This window comes from Hoplias malabaricus, chromosome Y (assembly GCF_029633855.1).
Source record: "Hoplias malabaricus isolate fHopMal1 chromosome Y, fHopMal1.hap1, whole genome shotgun sequence".
Lineage (NCBI taxonomy): Eukaryota > Metazoa > Chordata > Actinopteri > Characiformes > Erythrinidae > Hoplias > Hoplias malabaricus.
The window spans coordinates 14,704,371-14,727,288 of record NC_089820.1 but is presented as its reverse complement, the minus strand read 5'-3'; the positions used below and the strand labels follow the sequence as shown (position 1 = coordinate 14,727,288).

General features: G+C 37.8%; 1 protein-coding gene across 2 annotated transcripts; it reads right to left on the bottom strand.

Annotated features, from left to right (window-relative positions):
* Positions 1-3,297: 3,297 nt before the first annotated feature.
* Positions 3,298-22,848, bottom strand: LOC136678794 (syntaxin-binding protein 1-like). Of its 2 annotated transcripts, none has more exons than XM_066656931.1 (19): positions 22,799-22,848; positions 15,645-15,694; positions 15,017-15,098; positions 14,534-14,610; positions 13,430-13,508; positions 11,325-11,428; positions 9,847-9,995; positions 9,580-9,664; positions 9,213-9,343; positions 8,339-8,446; positions 7,910-7,970; positions 7,728-7,793; positions 7,363-7,443; positions 7,071-7,227; positions 6,288-6,397; positions 5,962-6,063; positions 5,757-5,842; positions 5,182-5,336; positions 3,298-3,435 (listed from the first exon to the last, which is right to left on the bottom strand). In XM_066656931.1, exons 1-19 carry the CDS (start codon positions 22,833-22,835, stop codon positions 3,329-3,331), a joined length of 1,827 nt encoding a protein of 608 aa, XP_066513028.1. In that variant the 5' UTR covers positions 22,836-22,848; the 3' UTR covers positions 3,298-3,328. The 2 variants fall into 2 exon arrangements, with proteins under 2 accessions (XP_066513028.1, XP_066513029.1); XM_066656932.1 differs by having other exon boundaries at positions 7,071-7,209.
* Between the last annotated feature and the right edge of the window lie 70 nt (positions 22,849-22,918).

The window sequence follows — 22,918 nt, the reverse complement described above, 5'->3', positions numbered from 1 at the left end:
ATAGTTATGACTCATGGCACTTTGGAAACATGAATTAAAGTTATTAAATGAATAATCAACATGATTTTGTATCTGTGTCTTTATACAAATGTATTAATTAACAAATTATATTATTAATATTTTGTAAAATGCAATAAAGACAAAAATATATTGACCCCCATTTTAATAACATAATATTCAGACAATGGCAACCATGAACTTATTGGATAGAGCAAAAATGTACCAATTATTGTCCTCATTTCTCAAACAATTAATTAGCTAATTTAAGTGAAAAGTGATGTATCAAGCAGTAAACAGGTCAACTGAAGCAAGTGTTACAGGAATCAAACTCTAAATCTGTTTATATCAAAATACTAAGTTGGTCAGTAACATATTGGAATTTGTTTCCTACTTTTTTCAGTTAAATACAAGAGAAAAACCAAATCACACATTTTTTTTAATAAACTCAATTTCTTGGGGATTTGTATTATTATTAATATTTCAAGGCTAAACAGAGAATATGGCTCAAAAATACTACCATTGTCTGCAGAATTATGCATACCCTGTGAAAATTAGATGTTTATAGATTTTACACAGGGAACAAACTTTACCAAAATGTTTATTTCTGCGCAAATTATCTATTTGTCTGCAGAGTAAGAAATTATTTTGGGGTTGGGGTTGGGGGTGGTAAACATGAAATACAAATTATGCCATAAAATTTGCAAAGAGCTTAGTTTGTTCCCCTTGTATGTCAAAAACGACAAACGAAATTCAAATTGCAGAAATTTGTTCTTTCTAGAGGACATGAACTTCTTTTTGCCCAAACCTTGCCACGCGACTCGAGAATGGTGTCTAAGTTGGTGGCGCCCCCTTATGTTTCACTGAAGACATTACCTCTAAGCACTCAAAATAAAATGGCTAAGATTCTCTATTTTAAGTAAGATTTCTCTTAGCAGACCATGTCACAAGTTCAGAGCGCGTCCCCATTTTCATAACTCTATATTTTGGTATATCTCCATTTTAGTAAACAGGCTGCATACTCTGTTAAACTGGCCAAATTCTCCAAATGCTTCTCAAATACAAACTCGTGGTTAACGCCTTCAAACTTGAAAGCATGAGATATTTACAATATACTAGAGATAACATGTCACTGTTGTTTTATGAATAAAATACGAAAACATAAAATGTGTAAATTTGTCAGTTTTGGCCAAACAGCTCCGCCATTTTAATTCGACAATATTCAGCATATTTAGCTGTTAACGTCGTGTGTTTAGACCTTTTACCTCAGGGTGATATTTCTGGTTGCTTGAAAATCCCGTTCCTGCAGCAGCTACATTTCTGTCGCAGGCAACTTCGGATTTCATGCTGTGGTCTTCGTTACGCTTTTTTTTTTTAAAAGTAATTAAACTCTAATTTCTTACAGATCAGCTGTTCACAGAGTAAGCAAAATAGACCAATATAGCAGTAATGTACGTCCTTTGGCGCCATTAGTTTTAATGAATGACATCTCCATTGCTTCTGAGTTTGTACAGAGGTCATTTTTATTACATTTTATATATTCATTATCAGTTCAACACTGCACGAGATGTTTGTACACACTGTAAATTTGCCATAATGTACATATTTCTGCAATCTACACCAACATTGGAACACAATATCCATGGAAAGAAAAGGAATCCAACCTACAAACAGTGCACAAAAATAAATAAATAAATAAAAATAAAAGAAAATGGAGCAGAGGGATGTAAAGTAAAAGAATACTCAACCATGTTTTATTTAATCTATTTGCATCAGTACTGTGCTTTTGTCCACACGAAACATTTTACTGTTTATATATATATATATATATATATATATATATATATAAAATGCTTAGACTTTAGAAATTATTAACGCCAGAATGCATTAGCATCAACATCTGCCCATTGACTTCGTTTGTAAATATATTTCAGGTCAGCATATATTGTTCTTTGTAATGGTTTACTAGTTCTCTCATTAGTAAACATTTACAATAATTATACCCTACACATGAGATTCTAAGCATTCCATTAACTCCTGGCTACTATTGTACAAGCAATCAGTATTTTTCTCAGTTGTCAGACATTACAATTCTTCATCCATTATATTACACGGCTTCCCACATACACACTCTGTAGCATTATCTGGTTGATTCAGAGAGTACAAAGCATTTTCTTCATCTCACATGAGTCTCATGTTTAAAAAATAAATATATCACTAAATACTTAAATATTGTTTCCTACATTTTGGTGGTAAAAATTACTGATTGCCTTTTAGCACAATGTAGCACAATGGCAGTTTATACAGGATAACACTACATACAGACAACATAATTGTTTTGAAATACTTTATATGAATTACCATATTCATAAAATATCTCATTATATGTTTAATGGACACTGAAATACTTACATTTCCCCATTTAATAATCTAAACTACATTTGGTCCTTTATTATTAACCAAGTATCTGAATAATACATTCAATCTGGCAAAGTCTATATTTGAGAAAATACAGAGCTTTTATTAATTCATTCATATTTCAGGTGAGTTTTGTCTCCATCCCGCTTTACTATGAGAGATAATGGGTCTCACTAGAGGCACACCACAATTGATTTATATCTACCTTCCACTAATCAGCTATTGCACAAACTTCTATGTGCTTTGACAATACTACATATCAATTTCGATCACATGTTGATCTATTTTTTATACTCAGTAAAAAATGTATGACCAAGTGCTTTATTCATCTATTTAACACAATTTAGACTCACTTCATTCACTGGTTCTACAATTCTCTGTATTTGATGTTAGAACATGATGGGATAATATACTACTTATGAAGACGTAATAATCTAATAATAGTCTCATTGTCGTTATAAAGCTATAGCCTTTCTAACGATTATAAAGCTATAGCATTACACAATATTTCATCATACAGTCTCAGAAATGTGAACTGAAAAGGGGACAGTGTTCATTTGTCATATCCTAACTGTCAAAATGCTACAAAATTATTTGGGGAAAAGGGCATTATTTTAACTTACATCATCAGTAAGTCATTTTTTTTAACTTCCCCTGTAAGATTACAATTTTGGAGACTTTAACAATACAGTTTAAATAAATAAATAATAAATAATAAATGATATGACCAATTTTTGAGTCAAATAGACTTGAACTGGTTATTTTACAGCATCCTTTGTGGAATCTTCCATTTTTAAAGTGTTGATAAGCATTTTGAGGTCAGTGATGAGACTCATATTCTTCAGAGGTTACTGATGGATGGGGAGAGTTTTCCTTCTTCCACTCACTCTTCCTCTATCTATATCTCTAGCCCTCAGTCCTCTACGGTCAGCTTGTCCTCTGGGGCTGCGTTGGGGTCTAGGAAGTCCTGGTGCTGGAGGTCCTTCAGGTACTTGGTAGGAGTGCTAATGTTGGTGGAACCTGTGAAGGTAGAATATAAAAGATTGCATGCTGTTTCCTCTGCCATTATCTGTCATTTTCAAGTAGAAGTAGTAAGAGCATGCTGTCTTTTCATGTAATACACAAGAAAGCAATGCTATATCAAATAAATAAATAGCTCCAGTGATGAATAGCTCCAGTGATATATGCTGAGAACATATTGCTTCCAACAGTTTCAGAGGAATTCCAGCTCATACATCTTCAGCAGATATAAATGTCAGAAGTGAACAGACAAAAATACCATGGAAGTACGGTATATCCATAATATTCATGTAACACAATTTAGCCAAATTAACAATACTGGAGTGAACACAAAATTAAATATTATATCTAAGATTTAGTATTTCATATGTCTGCCATTGTATTTATTACAGATTGGTTTCTTTTATTAAACATTTTTTTTAAATATTTTATATTTTGCTTCACCTCCAAATTCCAAAGACCCATCATTCTATAAAAGCCGAATCCACATAGAGAAATATAAATATTATTTTTTAATATAAAAGATTTGTATTTTTAATATTAACACATTTAACTGAATCTCATTATTATGTTTTGGACTCCTTAAAGCAGAGTGCTGAAACTGATTTTCCATAGAGTTGAAGTAATTGTATAATTTTCTGTTAAATTTTTACTCCCTTTCTTCATTCATTCATTATCTGTAAGCGCTTATCCAGTTCAGGGTCGCGGTGGGTGTAGAGCCTACTTGGAATCATTGGGCGCAAGGTGGGAACACACCCTGGAGGGGGCACCAGTCCTTCACAGGGCAACACACACTCACTCACACCTACGAACACACAAACTCCTCACAGACAGTCACCCAGAGCAGGACTTGAACCCACAACCTCCAGGTCCCTGGAGCTGTGTGATGGCGACACTCCCTGCTGCGCCACGCTGCCACCCAACAAATGATTCATTTGCACCTAATTGCAATGACAAAGTTAAAAGAAAGAAAAAGTGGCCTCTGAATTTTGAAACTTATACTGTATATTCATAGATTTTGAGGAGCTGTCGTAGTTGTGACGGTGTGTGTGTGTGTGTGTGTGCACATATGGCAAAAGCTTTTGATTTTTCATGTTTTTCTGTTCAAAAGGCTTAAGAATTATACACATTGGCATCTTTGCATATTACACGGAGATCCTCAAACGGAGTACATTATGCTGTTGAAGGAGAAAAGTAAAAGGCAGAGAGAGCTTTTTTCTTCTTTTGATCAAGAAAAGTGCTCCTGCTCTAACCACTTTGTTACCATTTTTTCTACAAAGCCAATACTGATGTAAATCTTGAAAATGACAGGAAATAATGGCTCATTTCATGCCAGATTTGACTAAACGTTTGCTCTGTTACTTCGTTTGAATTGCAGTCAGTCAATGTGATGCTTTTTTTTTCACTGAGACACTCATTTTCTTTCCCTCTTTTTTTCTTTACTGCCAAATCAATAGAGCTCAGGCTGCGCTAGAGGCAGACAAGTCAAGTTTGTGGCGGTGGAGAAATAGAGCGATTTAAAATGATCCCCACTCTTGCTGATATACTGAAAGAAAAGAGTATGAAAGAATCTTGAGGAGTGAGAGGGACGCTCGCTCTCATATTTGCTTTAATGGCTTTTCTGTTATTGTGGGTCACAGTGAAAGCAACAGTGCTTTATCTTTGCCATTTCCTTTGGCGGTGGTTGTCTACACTTAAGTTCAAAGAGCACACTTAAGCAGGGGTCGGAGAAGCTGTGAGTCTCACCGATGAGAGCTTCCCATTTGCCGTTGGCCTGCGTGACTTCGTAGGCGCAGCGCATTTCGCTGTAGGTCACGCCCCCGATGATGAAGACTATGACCCGTGGACCTGTTCGCATTTCCCCGGGACTTTTGTTCTTGTGCCAGTTCCCATAGCGAGCACTGCAGAGAGAGCAGAGTCAACATAATGAGTAATCATTATCATCTCAGAAAAATGCATGATGTCTGATGTTGATGTTTCAGATACTAGAAATTAGACTTGAAAAGTCCGTTTTAAAACAGCTACTTCTTTAATTTTATAACATTGAAAGGGTCAACCCACTTCTTTTTGGTTACTGAGCTTATACATATTAATATTACATGTTGTTAACAGGTAGTTTGTTGCAGTTTAAGTATTTGTCTCATTTCTGGGAAGGCTTTATACATAAAATGGAGTGGCATAATTTTAGAGAATACATTTCCAATGGTCCACGCTCCAAAGTCTAAGGACTTTATACTCCACTAACCCAAATTTGGTGTAATAAAGGTTCACAACTGAGCAGGTATCAGCAGTGAGCACACTATAAAAATAGCTGGCTTTACCTGGTAGCTGTTGTGGTTTTAGAAGAAGCTGTGCGTGTGGAAATGTACGGGTACTGCTTTGGGTCCAGTTTGTCTTCAATAGCATCCTGTAACATTCACAGAGGCAATCTAATATAAAAAGTTGACTTTTACTTTTTTAAGACATACTCTTAAAGTAACAAGAAAAAAGACAAGTGGAGGAATGACTGGTGAATGAAATGGGTACCTCCATGATGTCCTTAACCAGAGGAGTCCACCTGGAGAGCTGGTAGGTCTGCTCACTGATTCTTTCTTTACGGTCAGGCTTCTTCTTACGTGTTGTGGTTTGCTGGGTAAATGATGAAATGCCATCAACTCAGTCATTTATGTGCATCATCACTAGAAACATGAAGTTTTCCCCCACAATACAAGATTTACTGACAACAAAAGCTTTTAAACAACAATATTTTGTGATAAAAAAGCTGTATTGCATTAACTAAGAGCTAATGTGAAACATGGGCATGTTATCACAAGTAAGCTGCGGTGAATTAAAGCAGTGTTAATGGGAATCACCTCTGAGATGATGGGTATAGACATGTGAGCCATGTTGGAGATGATGTCACTGTCTTCTGGGGGAATCTGCGCATGCTGCAGAAGCTTACATAGGTTTTCCTCTGTTACGCCTGAAAAACACAAAACAGAAATAGAATCAAGGACAGAGAACATTAGCATAGCAAAGAGAGCCTATAATATCACGTATCTTAGGTCTCAGGATTATATCCAGATAAAGATTACCCACATTAAAATGCTGATGTAAATACACACAAGACACATTTAAAAACAGATTTAAATCTGATCACTCAAAACACTCCAGGAGGTTGTCTGAGACTAGGGATGGGCAATAATATCAACAACCAAAACCCAACCCAGAACAATAAAACTCGGCCCAACACAACCAAATACACTAGCGATAAATCCAAATACAAATCTGCCCAATACAAATGAAAATCCCATCCAATAAAACCAAACACAACCAAAATCCCTCCAAATACAACTTAAAACCCCACCCGATACAAACAAACCCCTTGAAATATTCAGAAAAAGGCAAAATGAAACTACATTTGACCCCTATAAATGTAAATGCATGCTGTTAAAACTGTAACATGTTATAATCCACATTCTAGTGGTATGAAATGATCAGGTGTAATCAAGGTTAATAATAAACAGCAGCTATATCTGGAAAATATAAAATCATCAGTATGAATTTAGCATTCAGTCCTGGCCTGGGGTTACACGCTCATTCACCACAGTGACACCACACCGGAGATTAAATCTGTAGCCTGAAGACTGCCTCACCATTTTTGAGGAAAATGTAGAGGAGAATGATGCGGATCTTGTCAAAAATGGACACGTTGGCGTCCAGCAGGATGGGCACAATGGCTCTCATTGGGTCTTTGATCTTCTCTCCTTCAGCGTCTGAACCCATGGCCAGGTCCTGGGAGAGATCAAAGGGCTGAGATGGATACAGAGCCAATATTTCCCCTAGTCTCAAGTTAGAGTATGCATACACATTTATTTTATATAGCATATTTAGGCTTGAAGTCAGCAAGGGCATGTTACAAGCACTGAGGCCAAATGTGAGCTTTACCTGCTCCACACGGCAGAGCTTGTCCACTGTGCCTTGATAGTGTTTCATACAGTCCTCTGCCAAGTGCAGGTGAGTGGAATACTACAGAGAAAGAACAAAGTAAATTTCAGTCAGTCATTTTCTATAATCATTATTAGAATAAAGCAGTCATACTGTTTTAAACATGGGCCATCGCCCCCATGTGAGGGGCCCACTGTATGGGGCATGAACGTCTATAATACATATTCACTTTTCCATATATCTCAATATCAATTAATAGTTTTAGTTGTAACAATTATCATTCTATAATATTTATTTTTAAAAATGCTCTGTTAAAATACACAAATAATGTAGAGACTATGACTGGGCCTCGTGTGTTGTTCTACCTTGCTCAGTTCTTTCTGATACTGAGGCATCTTCTTCAGCATTTGGGACAGTTCCTTTATGGTGGTCTATAGAACACAAACACAAGAATTTTAGGTGAAACACAAGAATTTCAGCCGCAGCTCAGCCACGAGTTACTAAAGAGATACAGCTATAAATCAAACAGATACAGCAGCTAACACACCTTTTCTCCTGTGTTCATCTTTTTACTGGAGGAGAAGTCCTTCAGTGACTTAGTTACAGCACTGTGAGCAAACAGATAGAAAATGTGAGTTAAAAATGTTTTAACCCATTAAACTCCAAAGATTCATCACTTGCAGGTTCAAATATATAATTTTAGATATTCTATATGTATAGTGCAAATCTGCGTATGCTTTGCCACAGTTTTTATATTTCATTAATGTTTATCCATCAACACTGCAGATTGTTTATTAAAAATACAAGACTATTCCCAAATTGCCGTTGAAAAATGAAGAAGCTTTGTTTTGACAGTGAAAACACGCATGTTCCTCTCTTGAAATCCATTAACGTGATATTATTCTGTGTCCACTGATGTGTAATGATCTGTACAAAAGAAGTTAACTGTATGAATTTTATGGACTGCGTGGCTTACGTGGAGACCTCAGCGATGTGTTTGTGTCTGAGTGTGACCCACAGGTCATCGTCCTCGTCCAATAGTACCTCCTTCATACGAGTGTCTCCCATTCCTGTAGTCTCATACCTGACTCACAGAAATACACCACCTTCAAACAACCAATCAAATGTATGCATACTACTTTCCTAACATTTACCTAGTTGATGTAGTTGGTAATTAAACAGCTCTTGTTAGAATAAGAAAAGTGTTGTCCATAAAATATCTGACACTGCAAATGTATTAGACCTATTTCCTTTGTGATTTAATGAGAAAAATCTTAATACACTTGTGAAATTTCATAATTGTGTGTAATAAACAGTAGTTACATTGTTGTTACATGTCTTCATAATGTGCACTTACACAGCTATTAGAGACAGAGTGAAAAGTAGGACCACAGTTCCTACTATTAAAAAGATCTAATAAATTACTATATTGATCTTTATTGACATTAGGCCTGTCACAGTAATAAAATGACTGACTTTTCATACAATATATGGACATTTTCTTAGTAATTTGTGTTGACCCCAATATCGCCCATTGTGTTTACTGGCATGTGTTTTTACATAAGAATGGTGCTTGTTTTATTTTACATACGCTGTATTTATTTCTAATATATTATATATATTTGTTGAAGAAATTTTATATTCCAATTCCAGTGTCAGAATATTTTTGCTAAAAGTTCATTACTAACTAAAAGGTATACAATATATTATAACAGCGGCATAAAATTATCTTAAACTTACAATAATATCATTTATTGCTATTATTTCTGGGACAATATATCAATCTGAAAACACATCTGGCTTTTGTGACAGGCCTGATTGACCTGACTGACTTATTTATGTGAGTTTACTTGTAGACGTCATTCTCGATGGGCAGCAGGTCAAAGGCCATGGCCTGGAAGGTGAGTTCATGTAGCACAGGAGAGACTGGATCAAACCCTCGGTCCAGAATCAAGAGCTGAGAACGAGCCTTATCTGGACCCTGTGTGTGTATGAGAGTATGTGTGGAAAGAGAGAGAGAGAGAGAGAGAGAGAGAGAGAGAGAGAGAGAGAGAGAGAGAGAGACAGAGAGAACATAAACGTTTGCGCACAGATCTCACTAATGTAAAATAATATAAAAATATATAGAGGTCAAACTCAAGGAGGTTTTACATAAAGTTTCATAATGTAAAGCAATGTTTCTGTAAGATATTATGCCTTTCATTCTGCCTCTCTGACCTCTCCCATGGTAGGGTCATCAGCTTTGTAGCCGTCCAGTTTGTCCTGCAGCATCTGAGCCAGAACTGCATTGTCCTTGTACTCTCTAAGAAAGCAGAAATATACAAAGTCATATATTCATACAGTTGGTCTGAGCTCTATACATTTCCATACATGTGTATAATAATCAATAAAGCTAGAGTATTGAGATGAAATTACAATATGTAAAATAGTATATACAGTACATATCATGTTACTAAGCACAATATGTATCCTCCTTGCCCTCACCCTCTGTATCTGACGGCGGGGTACTCTTTCAGTGTAGCGCACAGTGTAGCAATCTGCTCGGCTAACCGCTCCAACATCTGTGGCTTCACATCTGCTTTGAAGGGGCTGTAGAAGTCCTGAAAGGCATTGGGTCTGTCCACAGAGAACACCTGCACATGCCCAGAAAACAACAACAAATCAAAAGACAGATTCATGAAATTGCCATGCAGCAGCTTAAACTGCCAAACTGACACCTCATCACATTAACTACCAAACCTGTTGCATTTACATTCATGGCATTTGGCAGACACCTTTATCTTAAATGACATATTTCTAAATACATTTACCCCCCACGTTTTTGTACCAATTCCACCTCATACATAACACCACCCTATTCCTTTGGAGACACACGAGGTCAGCCTACTGATGTTTCTCCAACTGCTGCAAACACAACACCTCTGAACAGCTTAAAGCATTAGAGGAGCATGCAAACTGTCCATATCCAACACATCAGCAAACACGGACCAAGCAGGTCCTGCCCAAGCTAGGAATCAAACCTTAATCTGCCATGTGGAGTGCAGGAGTGTTACTCACTATGGTACTCCAATTTCCGTTAGCACTGTGCTGAGTAGAATAATAATTATACAACTAAGAATTAATACTATTAAGAAGTAACAATAATGCGTATATAAATTATTTACAAAAATGGAAATAAAAATAACATCCCAGATCTGATCACAACTTTTCAGAGACGATGCATCTGTAGAGTAGTATTTTAGGATGATCTTAGACTGTATCTGCAAACTAATTATTTTACTATTTAACATTAATTGGAAAGTTTATATGGTGTTTCCTCACTGATTACAATCATGTGTGTGTATAGTAATTAAGCTTAATCCTCTGATGTGGCTATGACCAGTCGTATGGTCAGTAGACTCAGCTGCCCCCTCTGTATGTAGGTTTGTGTCTTAGTAGGTGTTTACAGTGACACAGAGCCTCATCCAATCTGCACCAGATCCTCTTTATACACTTAGTTTGACCTGTATGCAGTGTGATAATGTACTCTCTCTCTCTCTCTCTCTCTCTCTCTCTCTCTCTCTCTCTCTACCCACCATCCCATCTGTTTCAGGTCACATGACACAATCCTTCAGAGGGCCAAACAAGTTCCTCTTGCCCCGCCCATTCAGACTGACCACCTGCTGGCTTGTAAATGAGATGTTTAGCCAATAGGATGCAGGATTAGTGCTGGGTTAGGGAGGGTCCCTACAGCCATCCCCTGGATTAATTATAGAGGACAACAGCAGGCAGGATTGGAGGCAGAACGATGGCCCAGCTAAAGCCGCTCTGGAACATTCCACCATCATCACTTCATTTACACCTCTCCTCTTGTTTAGCTTGGTGTACTGTTGTGCAGCTATGTTGCCTCAGCCCTCATTTCTCATCTCTTTTTCATCTCTCTCTCTCTGTGTGTGTGTGTGTGTGTGTGTGTGGAGACTGACCTGTGACTCATATGGCAAGAAAGCGATGTTAATTTCCGCCAAAGTCTTCATCACTTTGGCCGCACGGGATTTGGTCAGCAGGTTAAAGAGAGAATCAGGGATCGCTGGATGAAAAAATAGAGAACAAGAGACAAATGTTCAAATCCAGTGAATACAGGACCCCATCTTTCACTCATTCTTTATTTGTAACCACTTCATCCTCTTGAGGATGTTCACACTGTTGTATTTTACACACTGTGTTATATATATATATATATATATATATATATATATATATATAATATTAAGTACATTGGAACAATTCAAGATGTTAAAACAACAAAAAGTGTGATGAGCTCATTTTTGTCTGTCTTTGCTGAGCCATGTGGTTACTGTGTGTGTGATGTAGAATCCAGAGGGAGTGGGCACAGCTTTATTTTAATTAATATTAACTACTTATTAGCAGTTTTATCATTTATAGTAGTATGTATCATTTTAGTTTATGAAATCTGAAATCTGAGGTATGTAGTAATCAGCCTGTACTCTATTAGAAATGTTCAAATATGAAAAAGTGAACTCTTTAAATTGGCTGCTGTGCATTGTTCCACTTGTGGTAAAAAAAAGGAAGAGGTTATAGAAAAAAAGAAGAAGTTATAAATCCATAGAAAGTTTCTTCCTTAAACATTTTCTTACATGGAGTGTGTTTGCTTTACTAATCACTTTTCACTATTAACATTACATTGACTATTAACTATTAAGTTGTTTTATGCTCAAGAAGCTCTTGAAGTCACCTTTTATAAGAGGGAACTCCAAAAGTGTCAGAACGTATTCCACAACATGGCAGTTTTGATTTTTAAAGCATCATCATATCGTAAATCAGATGTGAGAGAATAAAGATTCTTTAATCATGGAATCCCCTTGTGGGAGCATTTCTTTGTGGACATTCAATGTCATTCCTTTTCATTTGTGTATTCTCGGGCAGTGATCAGAGAAGGGCTGGGGGAAGGACATTTGGAAAGCTGCTTTACAAACAACAACAACAACAACAACAGCTTTGGTGGTGGATGTTGGTCAGTGACTCAGTATAATTCCTGCTGATTTGTGTTGACCTCTTAATTTTGTGTGCACTCCAAATCTGTCCAGCTGCATCACTGCAAATAATAGTAGTGGTCTGTCATGGTTTGTGTGTAAAACAACAAAAGGTTTGATGCACTGTAACTGAAATAAAGCAGTCACTAAACATTTCTTCTGCTATTAGCCTTTTATTTTTCAATTAAAATGCTTCTACAAGCTGATAAACTATCTCCGTGGCTAATAATGGGCAAGGAAGCAGTGCTATTAAAAAATGGAAATGGCTGATACATTCATTTTTATTGGAAGGTCTTAATTAATTAACTAATTGATTATTTTATCATTAATATAATAAACAGAGTATGTACATGTGAGTATAAAACCATATCCATTAGTCTGAAAATTCTCCACAAGGGGAAGCTTTCCTGACTGAGCTTTCCCACTGCAGTAATATTCAGTTCGGCTTTTCTGAAATGTTCAGTGTAAAAATAAAATCACTAAATGTCAGTAAAACTGGAATGCTTCTAATATCTGTGATCACATAGAGCTGGCTTAGGTAGCGTTAAACCCTGTATGGAAAAAAAAGTATACCACTCTTAGCTTGGCACTAACACTGCATTGAAATTCCCCTAGACATGGAAGCAGAAATGAGCATTATCAGAGTGGTTCTACATACAGATATGGAGCATGATTAGAAATATTTTCAAGAGGAAAAACTGATAAATAATGATATAGAGCAGAGGCAAGTTTAAGATTGCTGTAAGATTCTCAAAAAAAGCATTAGAAAAGCCTCTCGATAGCTGCAAATTCTCTAAAAATGCAGTTTATCATGTATTCTGTACTCTAAAAATGCAGTTTATCATGTATTCTGTACTCTAATAATGCAGTTTTGTGAACCCCATAGTCAGAAAAGTGGGAACACCCAACCTGAAATATGTCATTTGTTAATTCACTAGGACTTTTATTTATTAGACAACAGGACAAAAACATATTTTCAGTATTTTCAGTGACAATCTTAATTCTATACAAACAAATTTTGAGAATAAGATACTGACCATCTGTGAAGAAGACATGAGCTCCCCTGTAAAGTGGGGTCCGGGGGTCTCGGAAATCATTGATGAGACCCTCAACCGACTGAAAAGCAAAACACAAAATACATTTTTAAAAAGTGATTTAAAATTTAGCTAACAATCTCTACAAAGTTTACAATTCTTAAAGTTGGGATGGACTATCCCTGCCCTGTGAAGGACTGGCGCCCCCTCCGGGGTGTGTTCCTGCCTTGCGCCCAGTGATTCCGGGTGTGCGCCGGACCCACCGCGACCCTGAACTGGATAAGCGGCTACAGACAATGAATGAATGAACTATCCCCAGGTCCTGTCATTTAAATACAGCTTTTAACTGAACCCCATACACCTCTTTTCATGAGACAAGTATGTGGATTGCATGCTGACAAGATATTAAGCACACTTGGTAGCCAAAAGCATCTCCAGTTAGTTGCTTTGATTTCCATGTGGTGTGTGATATGCAAATCAGCTCTTAGTTTCCTCTGGTGACCAAAAGTGTGCATCCTTCATTATTAAAGTCCTCCTGGTCAAAGTTTGTACACACTGTGACTATATGTATCATTGTCACAACCCACAAAATACATGAGTATTAGAGACTATAACCTTGACCATGCAGCCACAGCTGCTTTCACTCTTTATAGACTCTACTTTTGTACAGTAATGTCCTTATATGTTATAAATGAGCTATAAAACATTTCCAAGTACCCCTCCGGCATGTTTGAGTTACTGCATCTCTGAACAGAAATATGAACAGGTATAAAACAATATCAAAACAATATGAACAGCAATATCAGAGGTTTCTCAGTACGCTCCCAATGCACACACTTCATCAGCTCCTCATATTACATTTCTGTAATACACAAAAGACTTGATGGATGCTGCTGTTTATAATAAACTAATGCTTGATGATACCACAGCAGACCATTAATGACACCACATCACTGCCTTTCTTTATTAATTAAGTGCAGGGAACATCATGTTGTTTTCAATATTTAATTACTTGTGCAGTTATTACCCATTTCTCTCTCTCTCTCTCTCTCTCTCTCTCTCTCTCTCTCTCTCTCTAAGGATGAGGGGTAATGGAATAATTATTACCTCATCAGAGGGGGTTATGAGATAAATGCCTTCCATGGTGGGCAGGGGCTCACGTCGTTTGGTGATGTCCTCAACAACTGCAGCAGAGGAAGAGGAAGAACAAAGCTGAGGCGTGAATGAGATGTGAATAAATAAAGATGTTTGTGTGCATTTATTTACCAAGTTCTGGAATTAAAATCTCTGGCCCTTCCTCATGTCTGCCAGCACCACTTTCATATTAGGCTTAATGTCTCTAGAAACTATGTAGTTAAACATTTACAACGCATGTAACAACAGTGTTACAACAATGCCATCTACACAAAGTGAGTTACAGTAGTAATGCGGGAGTTTATGCAGTGGTTGTGTAATTACTACTCTTCTCCATTGTGAAGAAGCTGTATACTACAAGTAAGAGGGAACAAATTCCCTATTAATACCCATCATTTAGGAAAGACTTTTTGGATGTCCACAACACTTGGCCATGTGTTGTATGTGTGAACTCACTTGTGATTCCTTCTGACATGATATCTGTCATTTTGCAGCAGGATGAGATTATTCTCATGCTGAGTTTGTCCACCACCAGCACCTGTGTAACACACGGATACAGACCGATGTTCAGGGCTCTAGTTAAAACAATTTTATCTACATCTAGCTTCACTGGTGCTGTGAACTAACATCGCTAACAAATACTAGAACAGTCACTCAAAATCTCACTCAGATATGATCTTTACATTCCCACTACGTTAGACTTGCTGGTGTGGTTTTGGCACCGTATACTGATGTAATTTTAGCTGTATAAACAAAATATAAACAAAATTCCATCATGTAGCTGAACGCTGACTGACTAGTGTCTGTGAAAAGTGTCATATCTTTGTAGCTCCAGCACTAAAGTAAAGAAGCAGGATCTGGACACCAAACCTGTCTCGACTGACTGCTGATTTATTTTATCTGAAGTATGTAGACTTAACCATTCCTTTATAACACAGTTACTACTGATTTCAAGTATATCCTGTACATTAGTGCAGAGTATAAACATATTATAACAACAAGCCTTTGCGTAGATCTGTATTTTCCCTCTGTGTTTTTTCTTAGATCATAATTGTTTTTTTCTAAGATCATCAGTTGAACTTACCTTCCATTCTCCTTTCGTTCTCACCTTCTTGATGACATCATTCATAATCTCTGTTCAAAGGAAAAGACAATTATTGACATATAGGCCATATACATAATAATATAATTCTACCACTTTTATAAAACAGAGCTCTGGTTTTTGGTCCAAAATGGATTTTAATACATGTTTATGGCAGTTTATGTATAACGTCACTGTCCAAAGGAAAACATGTATCTCAAAAATGTTTTATCAAAAACTTTATAGAAGGAGGAGGACACCTTCTTAACTTTCAGTGGAAATCAATGTAAAAAGATCTTCATTTGAAAGTAATTTGAGAGCATTTCTATTGGTCCATTCTTCATGAAAATGTGACACAATTTGAAGGACAGCTGCTGTGTTCAAATGATGTAATCATTTAAATATCGACAAAAATGAAGATACACCAATGAAGTTTTTCTTTGGAGACGGAGGACATGAAGTGAATTTGGACATCCTGGAGCAGCTGCACATGAACCTGAGGAGTATGTTCTCAGGCGCACACCATTCAGTACCGATGGAAATAATGCTGGAGTGTATAAGTAGAGCCTGTTGCTGTAGCAAAGGGGGACAAAAGACCCTTCATTTGTACAGGGTGGGCCATTTATATTGATACACCTTAATAAAATGGGAATGGTTGGTGTATTAACTTGCAATGCAACCCTCTTCTCCCACTCTTCACACACTGATAGCAACACCGCGGGAGAAATGCTAGCACAGGCTTCCAGTATCCAGTTTCAGGTGCTGCACATCTTGATGGTATGGTGTGGTATATGGTGTACAAAGATAGTGGGGCCATTCTTCATCAATGGAAACCTCAAGGCCACTGGATATGCGAAATTGCTACATGATGATGTGTTTTCCTCTTTATGCACTGAAGCTGGCACATTCCCTGAGTTATGGGTGTCAGGTCCGAGCATTCCTAGATGAACTGTGTGAAGAGTGGGAAAAGAGGGTTGCACTGACAATCCAACACAATGGGCAGCACTTTGAACACATTTTATAAGTGGTCAGAAACTTCTAAATAACTCATGAAAGAATTAATGTTAAAACCAAGCACACCATTGTTTTTCTTGTGAAATTCTCAATAAGTTTGATGTGTCACATGACCCTCTTCCCATTGAAAAAAAAAAGTTGGATCCAAAATGTCCTACTTCAAAATGGCCGCCATGGTCACCACCCATCTTGAAAACTTTCCCCCCTCCCCTCCCATATACTAATGTGCCACAAACAGGAAGTTAATATCACCAACCATTCCCATTTTATTAAGGTGTATCCATATAAATGGCCCACCCTGTAGTTTGAACAGGTTTCCACAAACGTTTGACCATATAGTTTATAGTCAAGCCTGTTTATTTTTACAGTATATTTTCATATTAGAAATCTACACCCCTGGTTCATATCACTGTCACTGTATACTTTCAGAAAGGTATGGTAGACGTACATTATTGCCACTAATAATACAAACAGTGTAACAGTGCAAGCTGTGTTCCCTACATTCTCTTCTCCAGAAAGAGAGGTGAATATTTGTTAGCTTTTATTATAGTCCTGTGTAAAATAAAAGAACATCATGTTCCCTAATTAAAGGTACTGAATTGACCCCTGGAGGGTACCACCACAGTGACAGTTTTCTGACAGGTTAACGAGTAAGTTTCTCTTCCTTTTACCAAATAACCTCCCCTTTAAAAAAGAAACAGGGAATAGCAGCCCATTCTGTGTAATTAAAGAACATGAGCTTAGTCATTTTCTATTCAACCCACAACAGTAACTCTGAATATAACATTATTACTTTTGCAGAAAACCATATGGTTGAGGCTCCTAGTGATTTATGAAAGTGTGATGATGCTGAAGGCATGTTTGCCACACTCTAAATATAACAGAGAGGTGTGTGTTTAAGTGTTGGATTGAGAGCTCAAACTCGCACATTCTGAAACACACACACACACACAAACACACACACACACAAAAACAAGCTCACACTTGCACTGAGCGAAGTCACACGACTGTAAGTTGGAACAGACTGAAAAAGAAAGTTCCAAGAGCAATTTTCCTTCCCTCTGTAAATATTTCCAACAATTTCATTAAAGGAACTCTGTTGTGACTCAGTGAGTCAAAGTACAAGAGCAGATAAGAAGCATATAGAACATTCTGAAGCAATTGCACATGAGCCTAAGGTCACAGTGTGGTCACTCAATGGCAGTTGTTGGCTTGAGGGCTATAAAGCCCCCCAGCTCACTGCTGTTCACAGGAGTTATAGTGAACAAACAAATGCTTTTGGGATGAGTGGCAAATAGTGGTTTTAATGGTTCAGAACTATTCTGGCTGAACACCATCTGGTCTTTACAGAAGTGTTCCACAATGTAGTCTTGAGCCTTTCCCAAAAGAATAGAGGCTGTTACTGCAGAAAAAGATGGGGACACTCTCTAACAATATCTTTGATTTCAGATGAGGTTTTGGGTGAAGTGCCCAGAAAGTTTTGGCCAAATTGTGCAGCACGTCATTATCCAAACTTGTATCAACTGCTAAAATCTGGCACAATTTCTCCAGACATAAATACAGAAAACAAACAGATTCAAATCACATGTTTAATAAAGACCAATGGGCAAACATTATTATTCCTTAATATGGAAACACTGGAACTGAACTGCAGTCTGGTGACTTTAATTTCTCTAATTTTCTATGCTTATGTCACTCCACGGTGCCAAAATGATCATACACTTTGAACGTCAAGTTTAAAAAAAAAGAATCTCCGATCTGGTTCACTGAGAGAGATGCAGCAATCACAGCCCTAATCTCTTCCCAATCCTCTTACAGAACTGGCCCCGCTATTTCTGTTCTCCAACCCGCCCCCCTCCCCTCTCTTTCTCTCTCCCACCATTTGCCAAGGGACTACACCCATTTCCGCCACCTTTCCTAAAATCTCTATTAAATCAAGGCAGTAGTCACTTGGGTGCTGAACACATTAAACAGCTCTGGACACACATTCTCTTCCATCATTCAAGGTGTTGAACTAGGGGAACACACAGAGAAAGTCATTAGTGTAATTGCTGGGTGATTGATTAAGCTCCAGTAAAGGTATATATTGGTTTTTGTGGCAGGTGTCCCGTGAGATACAGCCCACTTGTTTGAGAACAAACTAAGTATGCCAGCCAGAAATGTCTTAATAGGGTTATTATTTGTCTTCAGAGACTTCAGACTTCAGACACATTTTAAGATTCTACATGAATTCCACCCAGACGTACCTGTCTGCTTCACATTATTAAACTGCCCTAATGCTGTATAAACCCAATGCAATTTTTTCATGGACCACTCCAATCCAACTTCAAATCACTCAGTATGTGTTAAGTAACTGTTTTATTGCTGTAATAAATATATAATTGCTGTCCCTTAAAAAAAAGAAAAAAAACTTTTATCTCCAAAATAATAACTTCATAATAGATGGGGAAAAAAACCCTTCTTAACGCAAGCGAAGTCCATCTAAAAAGGTTTTGGAGCATTTCTATTGGCCCATTCATCATGACATTTTCACAGAGCGTGAAGGAGAGGTGTGCTACTTCAAATGATTGAGATATTTGTTTTTCTTTGGACAGCAACAATATTTAGTTTCCTCTCTTCTCCTCATTTGCTGTTATACTTTTCATACCTGGTGAACTTTTCATGAACAAAGGACCAATACAGACCCAATTGCCTTTAGATATGATCCTTATATGTTCACCATCACTCTTAGCTAAAAGAGTTACAATAACTAAACCTGTAGGGTAGTATATTTACAACAAAACCATGTAATCACTGCCAGATTAAAACTTTGTACCTCCATGACATACCTTTCTCATTTTAAGCTGCACTTAATATTGTGCGAAGTGAACCTTTCAAAAGAAATCAAAAGAATATATCCAAATTTCTTGGAATAAAATAAGTTTCACATATATTTTCAGTAATAACTTAAAGATAGGTTGTTTCCATTCTCTTGAACAGTAGCTGTTCTGGGCATAAGAGTTTGTCCAATGGCAAACTTGTAAATGATGGGATAAAAAAAGAAACAATTTGATATTTTAAGAACCATTTGCGCATTCGTATCGGTCTCTGAATGAACATTAATTAATTCATGCCTCTTCTGGAAGCGCTTATTCCTTTTCAGGGATACAATGCCTACCAAGAATCACTGAGCAGGAACACACCCAGGACAGGCCCCTAGTCCATCACAGGGCATCCCACTTTCAACCAGTCAGTCGGAAACTCACACCTGGGTTTACCAGGGTTTATAATGACACTATTGAGGTTGTATCCTTCATGTACACTTTGTTGTTAATCTACTGGTGTAAGTGGGAACAAATGTGAAATTAAGAAGGGGGTTTAGCTAATACACTTAAATACAGCATGATATACTGTTCAGTTTGTGGATATGCAACAATTTGACAAAAACCTGCCTCTTTCGACTAGTCCAAAAGCACTGAGGCAAATAAACAGGTCCTAGCTCTAAACAGCAGTTAGCCAAGATGCTAATGTACAAACTCATATTGATTCCATTCATTTTGACAGCTGACTCATAAAATGAGTCATAATTTGTAAATTGGTGTTCTCCTCCAAGTATGTTAATGTGTCCAACCACATTGGGCAGGCAGCAGTTGAAAAAGCAGCAGTAGTTAGCAGCTCATGTCTCAGAAATATATGCTAGCTTGCTAATACCTTGGTAACATCATGTAGTTGGGAAAAAACATAGCATATAGTTGGAAATGGCACCTGAAAAAAAACTGTAAGTTGTTTTTAAATGTTTATAAACAATTACCCACTCTTATCCTGACATGGATCTGTAGCATTGTTAAGTAGTCAGTTCATCCAAAATAGGCCTGAAAGAATCCATTTTCAGCTAAGAACTGTCATGTTCACAGTGCCCTTTTTTAGGATTCAAATCCATAATCTCTTTCCTCAAGTGAAGAATCACTCGTTATAGCAGACTCCCAGTTAAATGCTTCTTTCCAGCTCCTCATACTAGCTCTCATAACTGTGGTCATCTCACGGCTTCAGTGTTAATCTAAAGTGATGTCCTCTCCCAGCAGTTCATCGTGAAAGGCTGTGATTACTGTGTTTGAATAAGTGGAACAGAATGACTGCATTTCAGCTTAGGGTGGGTTATGTGATAATATTTTATCACTGTAAAGGCGAATACAGCTTTCCTGATCACTTCACAGGTATCACTAGTTCTGCTGGAACCTCATATTTAAAACCCAGAACTTTGAAAGGAAACAGAAAATAGCTTTCTGAACTTTCAGCGCGAGCTGAATTATGAAATTGTGCAGCAAAACAACTTCTAAACTTTGTTTCTTTTGGTACACTAGCTACCTTCCAGCCATAACTTTAAAATAATCTCTTTTTTTACACTCATTGTCCACCTTGTTAGCTATACTGACCATGCGGGTACGCTTAGCAGTTCAGTTATTACAGACTGCAAAGTCCATCTGTTACTCTGCATAATTTGCCTGCCCCCTTTTACCCTGTTGTTTAGTGGTTAGGACCCCCACGTTGTGGTGGTTTGTGCTGTGCTGGTACAAGTGCCTCAGACAGTTTTTAAACACTATTCCCACTCACTGACCACTTTCTCTGACACACCTGCCTTGTTGGTCCACCTTCTAGATGTAGACAGTAAATCTCTGATGCTGCACATTTAGCGTTGGTCATTATTTAGTCCTTCGTCAGTCGTCACTGGACACATCTATTCTCAGTCCAGCAGTGAAAACAGGGAAAAGGGGGATAAAAAATATGCTGAGCAACAGAAGGACTACAGTCTGTGAAAAGTAATCTTTCAGCTGAAACATACAGCAGTCACACACTTCCGGGGACCTGGAGGTTGTGTGTTCGAGTCCTGCTCCGGGTGACTGTCTATGAGGAGTTGGTGTGTTCTCCCCATGTCAGTGTGGGTTTCCTCCGGGTGCTCCGGTTCCCTCCCACAATCCAAAAACACATGTCGGTAGGTGGATTGGCAACTCAAAAGCGTCCGTGTGAGTGAATGTGTGAGTCTGTGTTGCCCTGTGAAGGACTGGCGCCCCCTCCAGGGTGTATTCCTGCCTTGCGCCCAATGATTCCAGGTAGGCTCTGGACAAGCGTACAGATAATGAATGAATGAATGAATGCTTAACCCTCTGTTTCAAATTCAGCATCCTTTACTGAATAATGACTTGATAATATTAGCCTGAATGACTAAACCTGTTACTGGACAGACAGAGCTGCACAATGGTAACTGACATATAAAAAATTTGTTTATAATGTTTATATTCTTTGGATATAAATGAACACACACACACACACACACAAAGTCCAATTTTGAAGCATACTGACACGAAAAGGTCCTAAATTGTGGAATTATCCTAATACTGAAAATGATCAACTAGTGCTGGACCTCACTGCGTCTGGTTCCTGTCACCAACACTGTGACCAAGTCTCAGTCATTCCCTTTAGTTTTTAGAACTGAGACTAATTCTGATCAGCCCACTGTCAGCGACCTTGTTTACATCGTAACCATTTCATTTTGGGAGGAAAAATTGGAAAGTGGAATTCCAAAACGAATCCAAAACTGTTTCGTGGCTATATTAGTCCAACGTTCAGTGAGAGGAGCAGGCGTATCCGCAGCCCTTTAATCCGGGGCGAATACACAGATTAGCGCCTGCGTCCACATGCGCCTTTGTCTTCGACCAGCAGCACAACGCAATGAATTATTATTCAGCACAGCATTTTACCAAGGTATAACCCTCCAAATGATGTGGTCTGCAGATGTTTGAACACACCTGGCAAAATGACACGTTTCTGTGAATCATACAAGTGAAAATATATACTCCTCCTGTAATAGTGAACAGTCAACTAAAGATGGCCTTTTAACCATGCTCTAATTTATGCACAACACTGTACACTCAGGAGAAGCCATAAATCAGCGTTAGCTCACTGTGTTGTCATTTGCACAAAATATATTATAACTTCTACGCTCTAAATATGAAATACATCCCCAGGAACCATACAGTAACTCACGTCACCACCCTCTCAAACATGCACTGAAAAACCCCACCACACGAAACTAAGTCAAACAACAGTGTCACACAAGCTGAGCATGACCAGTCTGTGAACAGTCTACACGCGTGCGGTTCTCTTACTTTCTCCAACAATCGCCTTCAGCCCGAGAGGTGCCATGATGCTCCGACAGCTCCAACAATCAATCTCTCTCTCTCTCTCTCTGTCTCTCTCTCTCTCTCCTCGCGCACCAGTATTCCGGT

Bases quoted from the DNA above. Each gene is read 5' to 3' on its own strand.
- LOC136678794 (XM_066656931.1), bottom strand. From the start codon at position 22,835: ATGGCACCTCTCGGGCTGAAGGCGATTGTTGGAGAAA. The intron at 11,429-13,429 runs GTCAGTATCTTA...TTTTTCATCCAG, and splicing joins TCATGTCTTCTTCACAGATG to CGATCCCTGATTCTCTCTTT. The intron at 6,064-6,287 runs GTGATTCCCATT...TCATTTACCCAG, and splicing joins CTATACCCATCATCTCAGAG to CAAACCACAACACGTAAGAA.